The sequence below is a fragment of the Crassostrea angulata genome, chromosome 10 (assembly GCF_025612915.1).
Source record: "Crassostrea angulata isolate pt1a10 chromosome 10, ASM2561291v2, whole genome shotgun sequence".
NCBI lineage: Eukaryota > Metazoa > Mollusca > Bivalvia > Ostreida > Ostreidae > Magallana > Magallana angulata.
The window spans coordinates 9,169,829-9,187,228 of record NC_069120.1 but is presented as its reverse complement, the minus strand read 5'-3'; the positions used below and the strand labels follow the sequence as shown (position 1 = coordinate 9,187,228).

Genomic DNA, 17,400 nt, shown 5'->3' with positions numbered 1-17,400 from the left:
ACGCCCCGACCGATATTATCACCTCATAATACTCAAAGAATAATTCCTTATTCCTTAAATAATAGAGTAGTTCACATTGTTCTCTACATAACCAAAAGTAGGCACACTAAGATTTAAATTGACATGTAGATTTAAGCTTTGTGGTCACATAGATATATATCGATTTCTTTCAAATGTAGACATGCTTAGAGTTAGTGAATCCCGACTAAGAATAGCATGTCTTTTAACCCACTTTATGCTGGAAGTTCATCTAAAAATACATGTTCAAATTTAAGCTAACAGAAATACAAGGGTTGATCCAAAAGTAATGTCACAACATGCACCGTCCCTCTAATGCGCGCTGTATTGTAAAGAGTTAGTCATGTGTGGTGTCATTATTTCGATGCAACGTCAATTATATGCATTGTATAATTAAAAACACGAAGGACACGACAGCTGCACAATTATTGATATCATGCAAGCTTTTCAGAACAGGTTTTATTGCTTAAAATATCTAAATACTAAATATAGGTTTATAATTTCTAACAAAGTATGCAACAAAATGCATCATCGGCCTTCTTTGTATTGTAAAAACAATGTAAACTCAGTACTGTGTTGTGATATATGTAAGTGCCACATAGTACATGTAATCGTTTAATTATATTTACAGAATGGTTAAAAAATGTCAAGGTCATCTTATTTTTTTGTTAGAAGGTATCCACGTTCAACAATTTCCTGCGCGGGCAACAGGATACCCCAGATTCTTAAAAGATGGCCATATAAGGCAATCTGTCTCGGTTGACTTGTTGTTATTTTCCCGGTAACATTTAAGGAATTGCAAAAACTACTTCTGTTAACTTTTCAACTTTGCCGAAGACTTAACATCATTCAAAAAACCGGAGAAATGGGTGAGGAAGATGTTGCAGCTTTAGTTATTGATAATGGATCCGGAATGTGCAAGGCCGGATTTGCCGGAGACGATGCTCCCAGAGCTGTGTTCCCCTCCATTGTCGGACGCCCGAGACATCAGGTAGTAATAGTCAAACTTTCAAATAAAGATTCACTAGTTACTTATCATTAGTATTGCCTAAAACTAGACAAAAGTTGTTCTATAATGATCAAGATAACTACTAAAAAAGAAATGACAAATGAAATGTTGGGCGTGCCATCTAATTCACATTTTGGTGTAGTAAATTTGAAACCGATTGGCGAAAGGTAGCTCAAAGTAAATTATGAATTTTATTCATGGATTCATTATATAAAGAAGCATGCGTCTATCGTATCAAAATCAATTTAGCCTGAAGATTAAATTGGCTTCAAATGAACACATGGCGAGATGGCTTTATTTCATTTTTCTTTCACTTGAAAAAAAATCTCCTTTATCATTTTCATGACGATTCTTTGCGGTACAAAATTTAATTTTTCAGTTATAATGAATATTACATGGTTAAAGTTTTTAGCATTGATGGTTAATTCGTCACATAATAATGTTAGCTCACCGAGATGAATTAGGATGAGCCCATGCTTCATCCAAAGGTTTAGCGTCGGGTCAGCGTCAGTGTTTGGACCTAGTTATTTAAAGCTTTTTAAACAGTTCCTGTATCATTGCTATCACTTGTCGAAGATTCATCAAACTTGAACGGATATCATAATCGGGGTATACTTATGGACCTGACCTAATAAACTTGGGCACTGAATCTGAACCATTAATTTCAGATCCTGTAGCAAGTGGCTTTTGACTCCAATATCTATATTTTTCTTGGTCCCATCTTCTCAAAACTTTGATTTTTTTATTTGAACATATTTTATTATGCAAATATAAATCTACATAAATGGATTAGGCAGCAGGCAATGCTTATGCAACCCTTAATGGATGGTTCGTTATACATGGTACATAAACTCTAAGATCTCTAACTTTCCTTTCATGATATTCTTTCTGTTGATACCAAACAACCAATTATAAACATGCTTTTTACATATTTTGCAACCAAGTTGTAAAAAGAGACACAGAGTACCCCGTATGACTGTACATGTAGTTTTCCTCTTCATCATATATTTATCCATTGAATCAGCTTCCGATTGGCTTGGGACTAGCAATTTTTCCCTCAGTTCATTTAGTTTTATATTTAAGGTAAAGCAAAAATTTAAGTCAAATTATGTAATCATTATTTTTCTTATCAGTGGGCGGATATTTAAGACGAAAAATATTAAGATCTTTAATTTATCAAAGGAAAAAAATGGTGATAGCTATTAGTTATAAGACCTAAAACACATCAAAATATATATATTCTTTTGTTTCATCGTAAAGGCGCTGATAAAACACAGGTAAAAATCCAGGTAAAATCTTTGAAAGCAACCTATAATTGCTATCACAACACAAATCACACCTATTGGTCTATACACAATTATCAAATGTGTGCAAAACGGGAACACATCCGCTAGATCTACGTCCGCCAACTTTTAACTTTCAAAACTTAAAAAAATTGTAACGTAATTCTATCATCATCATAATTATGTTTGCACACCACAGAAGAAAGTTTGTACAAAACATAAAGATGTTTGTACATGACGTAATGAACAAAAAAGTACATTGCGTAAAGAAAAATCACATAATGATGTTTTAAAATGTATTATGTAAAGAAAAGCACATGCTATAATATTTAATGCTTATATTGACATTCCCTTACTGAAAAATTATTATTTACTTAAATAAATCGATATAAAGTGCAGTTCACGGAGGGAGTTAATAAGTAACAGCAAGAACAGCTGTTTCTTAAAACCGGTTTAAACATAGACTGTTGAGATGAGATCGACGAGCATGAAAAGATATCCATGAAAAATAGCTCTTGAAATGTTGCATTTAACAATAAAGTCAACTTTTTTTGTTGAAAAATTATAAAACATGGTGTTTTGACAGCATTCATGAAATACATTTTTTAACCGATGACATAGAAATCACTGTTTGAGAACTGTTTGAGAACTACTTATGTAAATAACTCGTAAATTCATAGGTGTTGCATTTATAGGCATTTAAACATCACTGAATTTAATGGAAAAACATTAGAATGTAAATATATAGCTTTATTATAAAAACTTTATTTATTTGGAAGTTAATAGCAATGCTTTTATAATTAATCAGCTCTCTGTTCTAATATCAAATTGCTTGAAGTTATAATGTTTTCTCAAGTGTTCATTTATTGTAAATTCACAAGATAGTTAAGTCTTGTAAATCTTGTAAACATAAGATTTTTTTAGTCTGAATATGTATATTTGTGTTATGGTAATACACAATTAATGATTTACACTGTTGTCTGAGTTTTCTAGTCTTTACATAATATTTTTTTTCGCTGTAATCGATGTGAGCAAGGAATAAGAATTGTTAACATTGAACTTTTATTCAGAAAACAATGCGATTTCTTCTACAACAATTAATTAAATTACTTATAACAAACTGCATTGGAACAAAATAAGGAAATGATTTAAATACTTATTCATATTACTTAAATTTAGAATTCGAATTGATTACTTAAAATGAGAAATTAATTGATTAATTGAGTAAATAACAGTATATTGTAAATAGTAAAAGAAATATTAAGTAATTGTGTTAGTTGAAATGAGTAATATATTTGACAACTACGAGTAACTAAATTACTTATAACAAACCATATTAGATAAGTATTTTAATTACTTATTTTAAAAATGATTTTAATTACTAAAATAAGAATAAATAACCAGTCTGCATATTTATTTAAGTAATTGCAGAAATGATTAGTAAAATAATTCATAAGTAATTGTATTAATTATATTTACTAATTACGATTCCAATTACTAAAAAGGATTGCCTTTTACTTGCCATTCTGACTAAATGTATTACTTACTATTTAAATTTTTTCTAAATTCAAATTCTTATTTTAAAAATCAATAGTAAAACTTTATTTATAGTGTGAATTCGAAAGCTATAATGATAAGTGAAACCCATAATTACGAAAGCCGAGAAGGATCATTCGAGATTCGAGATTCGAAATACGAGATTCGAAATTCGAAATTCGAGATTCAATATCTAAATTAACCAATCAAATCAAAGATCTGAAAATATGTATCCTAGCGACATCAAACTGTTCTAAATAAAAATCATACGTACATGCTCTTATATACAAATAAATGCTATGTTCACTTCTCCCTACCTAACTAAATAATTATTTGTATTTACTTTTACACAGAATATCTAAGTAGACTAGTAATAATGCAGTGTGCTTCGCGGATCTAAGTGATTTTGTTTGCCCTGGTGCATTTCCACCTGATGCGTTTGAACCCTAAGGTATTTCACCACCAGTAATAGTTTAAATCCGGGTTTATTCACCCCTTTTGTGTAAAAATGCGGTTATGGTAGAGAACTTCATAAGCGTAGCTAATTTTTTCTGTAGGGGGTCCTAGGCCAATTTTAAAAAATTTTACTATGTAAATTTAATAAGCTCCAATTTTCCCGAGGAGGGGGTCCAGATCCCCTGACCTCCTCCTTTCTAGATCCCCGCATGAAGATTAGAACATGTATCTAAATAATCTAAATATAAATAATCTGTCCTGTTTCACTAATAAATATAAGCATTACTTACCGTTTTTATGTACGCATACAGTGATACACTAGTACTATGATTATAAACAAATCATTGAGATATTATCACATCATACGGAATTATTAATATATACAATTTTTTTTCCTTTTCCTCAGTAAACAACTTATCATGAGTCTTACTTTTGGAATTGTTTTCAATATAGAAGGATACCTACTCTCTACAATTAAAGGTAGGGATGATAGGGTGCCAATTTGTTCACATTGCCGATTTCTTGTGCAGAGAACAGTAAAACCTTTTATTTGATTGTGCATGAATATTTCAAAATTAATTGTTGTACATATATTTTGTTATAATTCATTCATTGATATATCAACAAGAAAGAATAAAAGCATATATAACATTTTTGAATAAGTTTTCTCGTTATGTCACAAATGAGATAATTTTATTACTATGCCCTGAAAATTGCTGAATCACACCGGAAACAGTTATATTGCCCTCCCGGAAACAGTTATATTTCACAGGAAATAGTTATATTGCCCTCCCGAAACTGTAATATCACCATCGCGTGCAAGAATTCTGCATATTAATTACGTCGGGTTCGAAATTCAACAAGTCAGTTGCTAAGCAAACGTAAACAGATCCGCGAATTTTAAACATGTCAGGCCAACGTCTGCGGTTTGTTCATCTAAATTCAGATGTACTCGATAGTTTAATTGATGAAAAAAATTCGGCAAATACGACAAAAGAGAAAAACTCAAGCATTAGTGTTTTAAAAAAATTTCCTCTGCCTTGTGAATTAAATAATATGTTGATAACCCGAGTTTGATTTGTTTAAAAATGTTATATAACATATATTACATGTCTTCTCGGGCGACAATACCAGAATATTTGTCCCTCGGTGACAGGAAAGCCCTGGAGTGTTATGTCGCCCTCTGCCTTCGGCATCGGGCGACATAACACTCCAGGGCTTTCCTGTCACCTCGGGTCAAATATTCTGGTATGTCGCCCTCGAAGCCATGTAATATATGTATAATGTTTCACAGCCAAGTTAAGTTTCTCGGTAGTTTCCTACCCCCCTACCCCCCACCGCACCAAAATTGACAATAATTACATATAAGTCATACAAACGTTTACTTTTTTTGCAAGTAAATCTCTAAAGATGTAAATAAGCACTGCAAACAAAGATGTGTGTATTTAATATACTACTACATTACACTTAGCCAGATAAAATGTAATCAGGATTAAGCTACAAGGGGTGAGTGGTGCAAATTTACCAATTTGTCGCCATACACACAGAACACCAAATAAAGAAACTGTGAGTGGTGTGTGGAATGCATAAAAGATGGCGGCAAATTATCTCAAATAATCAGTGCAAAAACCCACAAATAGGCTGTTATTTGTTACATATACTGCAAAAACATTGATAAAAAATGTTATCGTCCCATTACATGGCCGATTAAGTTAATGTGTACATATGGTCAACGTACATGTAATTCTAATATCCAAGAAGGCGGACGTATCAGGCGGGGATCCAGAAAATTAAATTTCAAAAATGATCGGTTGAATTACATTAAATGCTTTGTAAATTGTTTTTAACTATCGCACGGGTCAAAATGCGTGATAGAAGCTATGTACAGTGTAATTGGAAACTTTCATTTTATATCAATATGTAGTATTACCTATTATAACAAATGAGAGTATAGCACAACTGCCACAAGCAATAAATGTCCTTTACCGGCACCACCTCCCTCCCCTTAAAAAATGAAACAATTGCCGTTTTATTTGCTAAAATGTGTGTGGTTCAAGATTTTTCTAAAGGACATACCCGATTAGAACTGAAAAAGAGTCGTACGTTTAAAACTAATTTTGTCAAAATTTTTAGATTCATTTGGTTATATTTTGGTCCATTTGGGTAAAATATATGCACCAGCGCAGCTCTAATTTATATATAATCAGGCCATAAATTCAAAATATTTTCAAAAATTAATAGCTTTAAATCCAGTGGATGAAAGAAAAGGAAAGCAAGTCGAACTCGATGAGTGCTAATACCTGTGTTGAATGAATGGTACAGTAGGATATGCGCAAAAAAGTCCCGTCCACTCTTTCCAACCCTATAATTATTGGAATATTAAATCCGATTATAAGAGTCAAATTAAAAATCAAGTACGGATATGTACCTGTTAATCAAAAGTAAAACCACTCATAATTTATCTACAGTGCATCGTTATGGAGGTACACAGAAAGTTTTATATTAATTTGCCGAGCCAAATAAAAAAAAAACCTGGAAAACGAAGAGAAAACAAAGTGGGGACAGAATAACTGACAAATTAATTAGGACTATATAGCCCCCCCTCCCCCCCCCCCCCCCTCTTGAAATGTATATACTGAAAACAGATTATTGGCGTATAACATCCGCACACAATTTAAAGAAAATTTCATGTTTTTTTTTATCATTTTCGCTAGCTAATGTAAGACATCACAAATACCCCAAACCCCCTCACGGAAAAAGGAAATGCTAGGTGATGAGAGAGAGAGAGAGAGAGAGAGAGAGAGAGAGAGAGAGAGAGAGAGAGAGAGAGAGAGAGAGAGAGAGAGTCGATGTAAATCACAGGTGCGCTAACACCGTTAAAATTAAAGCTTGCTAGTTGGTCTGCCCTACCCTAGCTACCTCCTCTCTTTTCTCGTTTTAGAGGCTTAATTATTGTCTAAATATGCTTGTAACAAATCGAATCAATTTCAAATTCTAAATCACACTGAATTTGACACTACAAAACTCTCTCTGTGTCTGTCTGTCTGTCTGTCTGTCTGTCTGTCTGTCTCTCATATCGACAATGGCATTGCCATACCCTACAATACACTATTCTTATCTGGATTTTTGTCTTTGAGGTTGTAAATCATTATATCTTCTATGGTTTAAAACTTTATCATAACCTATATTTTGACATGTCCATTATTTCATTGAGTATCGTTTCATAGCTAAAACATTTACTATAGATTAAACAGATCTTTCTTCGCGAGCCGATTTTTACACAGTTGGGGCGAATACACTTCGGGTTAAAATTGTTCGGGGGAGGGGGGGGGATACATACAGGGCAAACAAAACCACTTAGATTCGCAAAGCCAACAGTGTTATTTCTAATTTAATTGTTTATACTGTGTGGGGTTAATTCAACAATGTTAATTTAACCATTTTATAACCACTATATAAGAGCTATTAAGACATTTATTTGTAGGAAAGAGCATGTACGAATGATCTTTATTTAGAACAGTTTGTTGTTGCTAGGATAGAGGTTTCAGATCCATGATTTGATTGGTTAATTTAGATATTGAATCTCGAATTTCGAATCTCGAATCTCGTATTTCGAATCTCGAATTTCGAATCTCGAATCTCGAATGATCCTTCTTGGCTTTCGTACATAATGCCAAATGCACATCACATAATGCACATCATATGATTAAAGAAGCATATCACATAACGATAAAAGCCCATCACGTAATGATAAAAGCCCACCACATAACGATTAAAGCACGCTATATAATGATATAAGCACATAACGAATTTAGTGCTGCCATGATAAGACAATCTGGGAGTTCCATACTTAAGTAGCGGATGCTTGAAGATGTTAAAGATATGTGATCATGCAAAGTCTTTTTAGGCAGACGCCCTTGATGACAATAAAAAAAGGGTTTATGCAGACCAGCCCATGCAAAATTTATGTTACAGAATTCATCTATCAGAATTTACAAAAAAATGCATCGATTTCGATGTAAATTAACGAAGATATGCAGCTTCATAGTTGTTATTTGTACATGCTTTACGAAATCCAATCAAGAGAAAACAGAATTAGGCGATAACGAGGCTTCAGCGGAAACGACGCCAAGAGGTCAACAGTATGGAAATTTCCTTACAAAGCTTTACTATATTATATCCGATTTATTCTATACATAATGAATTCGATTTACAGTCATAAAGATTGAAATAAGTCTGATGTTTTAATGTATCTAGTTATCTTAAAAGGACTCGGACACATTTTAGAACAAAATTTTAATTTTAATTTTTTATATATAAAATGGTTTACGAGCACATTTTGAATGATTTACCAAAATTTGATTGTTAGAATTTAAGGTACAAGTGAGATACAGAGGTTAGAACTCATCGTTATGTAAACAAAGCTCGAGTCTTATATTTGTTTACAAATAATGTAAAGTATGGAATTACCATTTCTTTGACATTATAACTCGTGGGAAACAAGGCAAACCTATTCAATGTGTTTAAAAAAATATATTATCAATAGAAGAAGCAGCATTTGATTGAAACTTGTACCAATAAAACACATATCTAAACAATATTTAGGCTCGAGCTTTGTTTACAAAACAAAGAATTCAAAACTCTGTATCTTGCTTAAAACTCAATACCTGACTTTCAAATTTTGACAAAGCATTAAAAATACCATATTATCCATTCTAAACATTAAAAATGAAAAAATAAAATATAAAATTTTGAGCTCAAATCGTGTCCAAGTCCTTTTAAGTATTGTAGATTTAGAAATTTGCATCTATATATTAATTATATTTTTAATCAGAATCCTTTAAATGGTTTTAACGTTTAATTACATAATATCACTTCCACACGAATGATTCCCGACAATGGCGCAGATAAACAGGTAAACCAACAGAACAACCGATCCCGACACGTGTATATCTGGGGATATGTACAAACAGTACACGCTTGTCTGGTGAACAAAAGGGGGGCACTCCTCTAGACTGATAAATTGTCAATAATCATCATATTAAATCAAATAAATTTGACTGTATACAACTAGGCATGTATAAGCTAATACATGATATATAGTACATGTACGTCTATCAAAGGTTAAAAATTCAAAAGACTAGTATCAAAAAGTAACTAATGTTAAAAATAAATGACTTAATTGTTACTTATTTAAGGTTCTCCGATCTCAGTATTTATTTCATCCTATTTTTTTTTATTTATCCTTCGAACTATATAAATGAAATAAAAATAAAAAGAATTTTTTTAATAGTATCTATGTATTTCTATTTTGAACCAGATTTGTTGAATAATTAATTGACCATAAATGAAGAAATCCATCAAAACGTAATCTTCATGGTCCATTCCGCCTTATGTGCGTTTTGTTACTTTATTTATTGAATTGACGTATGATCAGTGGTGTAATGTTAACGAGGCTAGGGGGTGGCTGCCATATTAAAGCGTTTTTATCTCTACGCAAATAAGATTTTCACTGTAAGGTTCTATAAATTAAATTGTACTGAAATTTTCTTTTGAAAACATGGATATGATGTTATTGAAGCATTATTTAAGAGTCAATTGATGGTAACCAAGGGAAACAAGATGCCAAAAAATCATTTTAGCTTTTTTTCAGCACCTATTTAACTTTTCAAAGGGAGGTAACTTGTAAAACTCCAAATATTTTGTTCAATTATTTTCTTTCTTTCCCTTTTTTTGTTAAAATTTCACCATTGAAAATCATTTTTAATGCTCAATCTTCATTACATATGTGTTGATTATTATCATGTTAAAATTTGAAAATAATCTTGTGGCTACTTTTTTTTTCTTTGCATATTTGCATTTGGGTGACAAATTTATTTTGGTAAAATTGTGATATTTTTCTTTATAACAAATAATGTTAAGTTTTTGTTATCATGTTACTTTTTTGTGAAGTTATTGGTATGTTTTTTGCCTTTATTAATATTTCATATATTTTTCATAATTCTTTTTTTTTTTACATAATGTGCAATTTTTTTCAGATGCAACAAATGATAAAATTAACGATGATTGTGATGTGGTCTTGCACACCAAAATGTAAATTAAGATTATATAAAACATTTCTGCAAATTTGGTGAATTTTGGAGATTTTTTTTTTACCCCCCCCCCAGCCTCCTTAAGCTCATCTTTTAAGCCCCCCCCCCCCCAATTGTAATGCACTCAGATACTGTTATTTAAAGTTATAATATAATAGCTATGATGAGGTAATTTGATGCTATTTTATCAATTCAAAGAACAATATCATGTTTATTATTTTATCTCATAAGTAAAAGTATTGCAGTGCACTGTAAAACATTTGTTGAAACAAGTTCCTTATTATAGACCAGATTGGTTAAGACACGATAGTGGTGGTTATATTGTTTACGTATTTTGTAGTTTATAGTTCTATATGATATGTCGGGTATCATAAACAAGCTAAGAGCCTAGCGGGCAATTAACAAGGTAGTCCAACAATAAACAAGAAAGTCCGGGTTATTGTCATAATCTACAACCGACGATTTATGTGTTCAGATTTTCAGATATATTTATTTCACCAGCCCTTTGTGAACTCTTCCTTTAAAATTTGCAAGTTCGGTCGATATCACTTTCTGTGTCCTCGGTTGATATCACTTTACATGGGTCCAAACATGAATAACCACACATCGACCTACAATAAGTCCATTATTGTATAATATCATGTAATAGATTATTTTTGCATATCTAATGATACAATATTGTACCGTATATTATGAAAATGTGATACAATATCGTATCATTTGATCATACATTATGGGTTTTATCACATAATACAATTTTATTTTGATTTATTCGAACAACACTATATCACACAATATGTTATTGCTTCATATGGTACAAAATTGCATCAATATGATAGCAGCAAGTGCAGCTCGCGGGCGCGAAGCGCTGGCAAATACTGCGAGCTCTAACGACGAGAAAATTTGGACTACTGCTAAAAATTCTGTCGTCAGAATCGCACCTCGACTCCGCGTAAATTGCAAATGGCCTCCGATGTCATATTTTTGCGAAACAGGTAAAATGTTATGCATTTTAAAGATAAATAAAACATTTTTTAAATTCAAATAATGGTTTGTAACTTCTTGTATTACACCTTTTTCTTAGCAGATCGTTCGGAGCATTGTTACTTTAACGGAAATTGTCAAGCGATGTCTTATCTATACTAACGTAACGTCACAATGTCTTGACTGAGCACGCGATTTTTATCGAAAATTATTAAATAGATGGGCGGATCCAACTGTGAACGTTTTTATCAATCTGATTTTGTGATCGCTGTTACTGGCTTTGCACTGCAAACCGCCATACAGTAAAACCCAAATGCTTATGAATGTATACTGGAGCATAAAATATTTTATTTTTATACATAATGGGGCATCCACTTGGTAAACCAAGCCTTAATTTTTTTATTATGTACCAGTGTGTATTTACAATTAAATTATGCTGCGCTTGCCCAAACGGTCGCACCTTAAAACATTTTATACGATATTTACATTTAAACAAAAAGTTTAAAATATTATTTTCATATATAAGTATGATAACAGAGGTCTCTTAAAGGTGATGTCTTTCTCCCTGAGCTACTTAACCTTTGATTACCTGTGTTTCAGGGTGTGATGGTTGGTATGGGACAGAAGGACAGCTATGTAGGAGACGAGGCCCAGAGCAAGAGAGGTATTCTCACCCTCAAGTACCCCATTGAACACGGCATCGTTACTAACTGGGATGACATGGAGAAAATCTGGCATCACACCTTCTACAATGAACTCCGTGTGGCCCCAGAGGAACATCCCGTCCTCCTGACTGAGGCACCGCTCAACCCAAAAGCCAACAGAGAAAAGATGACACAGATCATGTTCGAGACCTTCAACTCTCCCGCCATGTACGTCGCCATCCAGGCCGTACTGTCCCTGTACGCTTCCGGTCGTACAACCGGTATCGTACTCGACTCCGGAGATGGTGTTTCCCACACTGTCCCCATCTATGAAGGTTACGCCCTTCCCCACGCCATCTTAAGATTGGATCTTGCCGGACGTGATCTGACCGATTACCTCATGAAAATCCTTACGGAACGTGGTTACTCTTTTACCACCACAGCCGAGAGAGAAATCGTTAGAGACGTTAAGGAGAAACTGTGCTACGTTGCTCTAGACTTTGAACAAGAGATGACAACTGCTGCTTCATCCTCATCTCTTGAGAAAAGCTATGAACTACCCGACGGTCAGGTCATCACCATTGGCAACGAGCGATTCAGATGTCCAGAGGCCATGTTCCAGCCATCCTTTCTTGGAATGGAATCATCTGGTCTCCATGAAACCACATTCAACAGTATCATGAAATGTGATGTTGATATCCGTAAAGACTTGTACGCTAACACCGTATTATCTGGTGGTTCCACCATGTTTCCCGGTATTGCTGACCGTATGCAGAAGGAAATTACAGCTTTAGCTCCTAGCACAATGAAAATCAAGATTATTGCCCCACCCGAGAGAAAATACTCCGTCTGGATCGGTGGTTCTATCCTTGCTTCTCTCTCCACCTTCCAACAGATGTGGATCAGCAAGCAGGAATACGACGAATCCGGTCCATCCATTGTCCACAGAAAGTGCTTCTAATTGTTTTCATTTGATGCAAGAGCTTTAATTTTAATCATATGTAAAAGACTTATTTTTAAGCGACATTAGTCTCATGCAAGTAGAACCGGGGAAAATTGTAGTCTTGTTTGCTCTCTGTATGACTGTCAGTCAATCTGTCTCACTTACGTTTGCCAAACGTTTTTGTTTCTTTATGGTTAATTTTATTGATCTGAAACTCTATGTTTAGCTTTATAACTACAAATCAAGTGTGAGAATCAATAAGAGGACTGTTGGTAGGAACATGTTTTGCTTAATATGTAATGAATGTATATTTTTTTGCCAGTAATGCAGTGATGCTATTGCCTACAACCGTAAATAACGTTTATAAATTATGACTTATTTGACTGCGTTTTAGGTTATTGTCGTTAACAACAATCTCTTTCATTATGTAAATGCTACTTTGATTAGTTTGGTTGCCATTTCAAACTCTACTACATGGTTAACGAAAGTTTTTGATTGTTTAAATGATAAAAGATACTTACATTAGATTTTTTAAATGGTTATTAAAGAAATGTAGGCAATTGCAAAAGGTTTTTGACATTTAACGTTGTCTTTTTTATGATAAGTTCAAATATATATATAAAGATAAATTGTGATTTGGTAAATTTTTCAGTATTTAAATTTCTATAAAAGTAGATATTTCTGAGATGAGTAATGTAGTACGGAATCGTATTAATGGCACACTGAGGCTTTTCATTTGTTTGATTTGCTTTCCACACCCATTTCTGTAAAATGTACACATTAATATGTAAAATGTACACATTAATATGAAAAATGTACAAATGTAAATTTTATCCTTTTTCTATAAAAATAGCAATTTAATTGTTAAAATTTACACGTTAGTTTGTAAAATTCACATTTTAATATGTAAAATTAATACTTCTATCTGTACCATTTCTCTTTAATGTATAGTTGGTAAATTTAATTTGACTTTCTTAAGGGCAATTTCCTTTACTTAATCACGTAATTTTGAAGTCGAATCAAATATCATTTTAATTCTTATATATTGTAAAAGAGTCTGAACGTATAAAGATTGCACATTAAAGTGTAACACCAACTGATTATTGTGTTACTTTATTGATTCAAGTGTAGTTTATTATGGATCATTGTGTAAAATTTGCAGATTGAAGTGTAAATTTTACACATTCAAGTGTAGATTTTAAAGATTAGGTATAAAGTAAAACAGAAAAAAGTGTGGATGGGGCACCAATACGCTTTCGAATTCAGTATTACTCTTTTAACAGAAATAGATCAAAATATTTAAGGATATTTTTTTTTCATATGGGTTTGTTCAGGTTATAAAGTATTCTTTTATAAAGAAAAAATATTTTCTGGCATTTTAGAATATGATATCCCTATACATGCGTACCAGTAAGAGCAACTTAAAAAAAGAAGTAGATATATCCATTATGCCTTTTTATTATTCATTTGATATATATTCCCCGTACTTAATGGCTTTTAAAGAGGCATGGTCAAGATTTTGGTCAAAATTGATTTTTCGCTTTGTTTTTAATGTTTACAATGCTCAATAAGGCATTTCTAATAGTCAACTAAAATTTGTGTGTCAATCGTCGAGCTACACGCAAGATATAGAGCTTACAAATCTTGTTTTGCAAACAAAGCTCATATCATATTTTTGTTATCACTTTGAACGTTGAATGAAATTTCCAAGTTAAGACTAGCATGAACAGACAGAAAAAAAATAGCTTGAAAAAGAAATTTTACCAGTATATTTCACAATGTAAACGAACACATAGCACGAGCCTTGTTCACATTACAAAGACTTGAAAGCTCTGTACCTTGCTCATACTGTGACAGTTTGGCAGATCATCAAAAATACATCACTGAAGCATTGTAAATTTGGAAATTGAAAATGTTCTAAACAGTGCGTTTGAGATAATTAAAGAAACAATGCATAAACGCATATTTGAATAAATATAAACTTAAATAAAAGAGACTAAGTCCATATCCAATGTCATTGTAGGCATTATTGATGTTTTCTTCGTCAGACATTAAAAAAACTTCAATCTTTTATATCTGAAATTGATTTTCTTCATATTAAATTGAAAATTAAAAAACACAATCTTTTATCGTATTTTTTTATACTTAAAAAAAGCTAAAATATTTTGCCTCTAATATAACACAGCTAGAATTATAAATCATCATTTAAAGAATTAATTTCTTAAATCTATTAATTTGTAGGCTTTTTTTCTTTACCAGATCTTGACTTAAACGAAAAATGAGACTATATGAATAAATACAGATATTTGTTTTCGTCATAGGTGCTTATTTGCCTCGGGAATTCCATGGCATTGAAATATCTATGTCATTTAAAACAAATATTACATCTTTTATCTTAGATTACTATAGTATTCGCGGAATTTCAAACAAAAATATAAACATCGCATTGTTTTATTTAGCTACAGTGTACAATTCTACTCAATAAAAACACTGTTGATATTAATGCTGCTTTATTCAAAGATTAATTTAAAATGTAATTACATTTTACATATGTGAAAATGTAAGACACTAAATACTGAGTAGATATTGTTTTAAATTTAAATATCAAACGTTTACTATGAAATAAGATTGCTTGAATTGAGGAAAAATGTTGGATCCAATGAAACGAAGCTTCACACAAAATATTATACATTAAATTATTCCTTAGTATTTAGTGTTTTTGTAACTAAGAATTAGATGTATTTTCATCAATATTTATAAAGTAAGTGAACAACCTACCTCAATGTGCATGTCTGCTGAAACAGTGCTGGTTCTACATATATCGAACACTGTGTAAGGCTCCGGATATCCCTTTATTTAATGTTGCGATTACAGATATAATGAATAGATCACAATACATGCCCTGAAATGAAATGATAACAATAGTAAGTGATAGGTATTAAATATTATGGACACAGTAATGTTTTACTCTTATTAAAGGGCAAAAACTCTTATATGTATTTATACTTGTATTTACACATTTTATCCATACAGAATATAAAATGCTTTACAGCTGTATATGAGCTTTATACGATATGTAGATAAAACAATCCATGCCATTAATATGGGAATGGACAGTCCCATGCCCTGTGAGTGTGTGCTTAGCTATTAGCTGACACAGCAGAGACAGACATACTATAAATCTTATATATTCCCATAAGTATTACTAAAATACAGATTACTTTAAAATAAGGTTTTCACTAACATTACTTCTAGTTCTTGAAGCTAAATATACTTTGAAAAAAATTCTTTCACTCAAAAATCACTCTTACTAATAAAGTGCAAAAATATAGTTAAATTTGCTAAATTAAAGGGTAGGTACCATTATTAAGATATTAGCACTTCTGTTATGGTTAAAATAATTAATGTAAGCTTACCTATATTAAATGAAGTAAATTCAAACTATAATGAATCAAAGGTCTCTCTAAGTCCAATACGAGTCTTGTCTCCTTGGCATTAATATCAAGAATGTCTTATAACACATAGAACTTCTAGAGGGAAATCCACAGACTTATAAAACCCAGGTATACAAACTTTATAAACCAATAGATTCCCTTCATAAAAACACACTTTTTAATTGACCATATAAGGACCATATATACTAAGGGTCTTAAAGGTCTTACGCAAGGAAATAGCCAATCAAACTGAACTTAGTCAATTGCAGTTCCATATATTTAGAGACAATTTCTTTTCTTTCTTCCCCTTTGACACCTTATTTTAGGTCTATAGTATTGATTTTGGACTCATTGGCTAGGAGAATTATTACTTTAGTGGAATTGTCACACTAATATCAATTGAACTATTTTTTAGATGCGCATGATGCAACTTCCTGGATGGTGCTGAGCCTGTTTGTCAACATGTGGAACCCACGTGGACTTGGGGCAGGTATGTTTACTCTCAATTATCTCTCTTAGAAGCCGCATAAGGCGTTATTTTTCTGATCTAAAATTTTTCTTGAAGCATTTAACTAAAATTTCTCTTTCATGAATTATATGCTGAGATTATAGTCAATTAATTAACTGAATTAAAGCTATATAATAACATAAAGTGAAATCAATTCCTTGTGTTAGACCTTAATTAACCAAAGCCTGGTAAACCTACCTGGGTGATTTAATTTAGAACTAAATGTGTTGCAAAAATATATCATATCTTATCTATAATCAATATCAATACTGTAATTAGATTTATGAATATAATAATTAACTAGACACGATCTCGTTGCGAGCAACGAGGAGGTCTTCCGTCCGATTTTTAGAATATACAATGACCTTACTCTTGACCTTCATCAACGAAACGTAATCGGAAAAGGAGGCGGGATCTATGAGTAATGGGTGAAAGACTATCTATCCCTTTGGTGTCCCTTATTTGAGGGATCAGCTCCTTTTCATTCATTTTA

The 17,400-nt window shown here is 32.2% G+C and overlaps 1 protein-coding gene across 1 annotated transcript; it reads left to right on the top strand.

The window, feature by feature from the left end:
- The first annotated feature begins 629 nt into the window (after positions 1 to 629).
- On the top strand, positions 630 to 14,066 carry LOC128165487 (actin-like). Its single transcript, XM_052830092.1, has 2 exons — positions 630 to 1,009; positions 11,979 to 14,066. The coding sequence occupies exons 1-2, from the start codon at positions 884 to 886 to the stop codon at positions 12,981 to 12,983; spliced, it is 1,131 nt and encodes a 376-aa protein (XP_052686052.1). The 5' UTR covers positions 630 to 883; the 3' UTR covers positions 12,984 to 14,066.
- The last annotated feature ends 3,334 nt before the right edge of the window (positions 14,067 to 17,400 follow it).

What these genes read in the sequence shown, in the direction of transcription:
- LOC128165487 (XM_052830092.1), top strand. Translation starts at nt 884, where the DNA reads ATGGGTGAGGAAGATGTTGCAGCTTTAGTTATTGATAATGGATCCGGA. An exon ending in TCGGACGCCCGAGACATCAG is followed by an intron (nt 1,010 to 11,978) that starts GTAGTAATAGTC and finishes CCTGTGTTTCAG; the next exon opens with GGTGTGATGGTTGGTATGGG.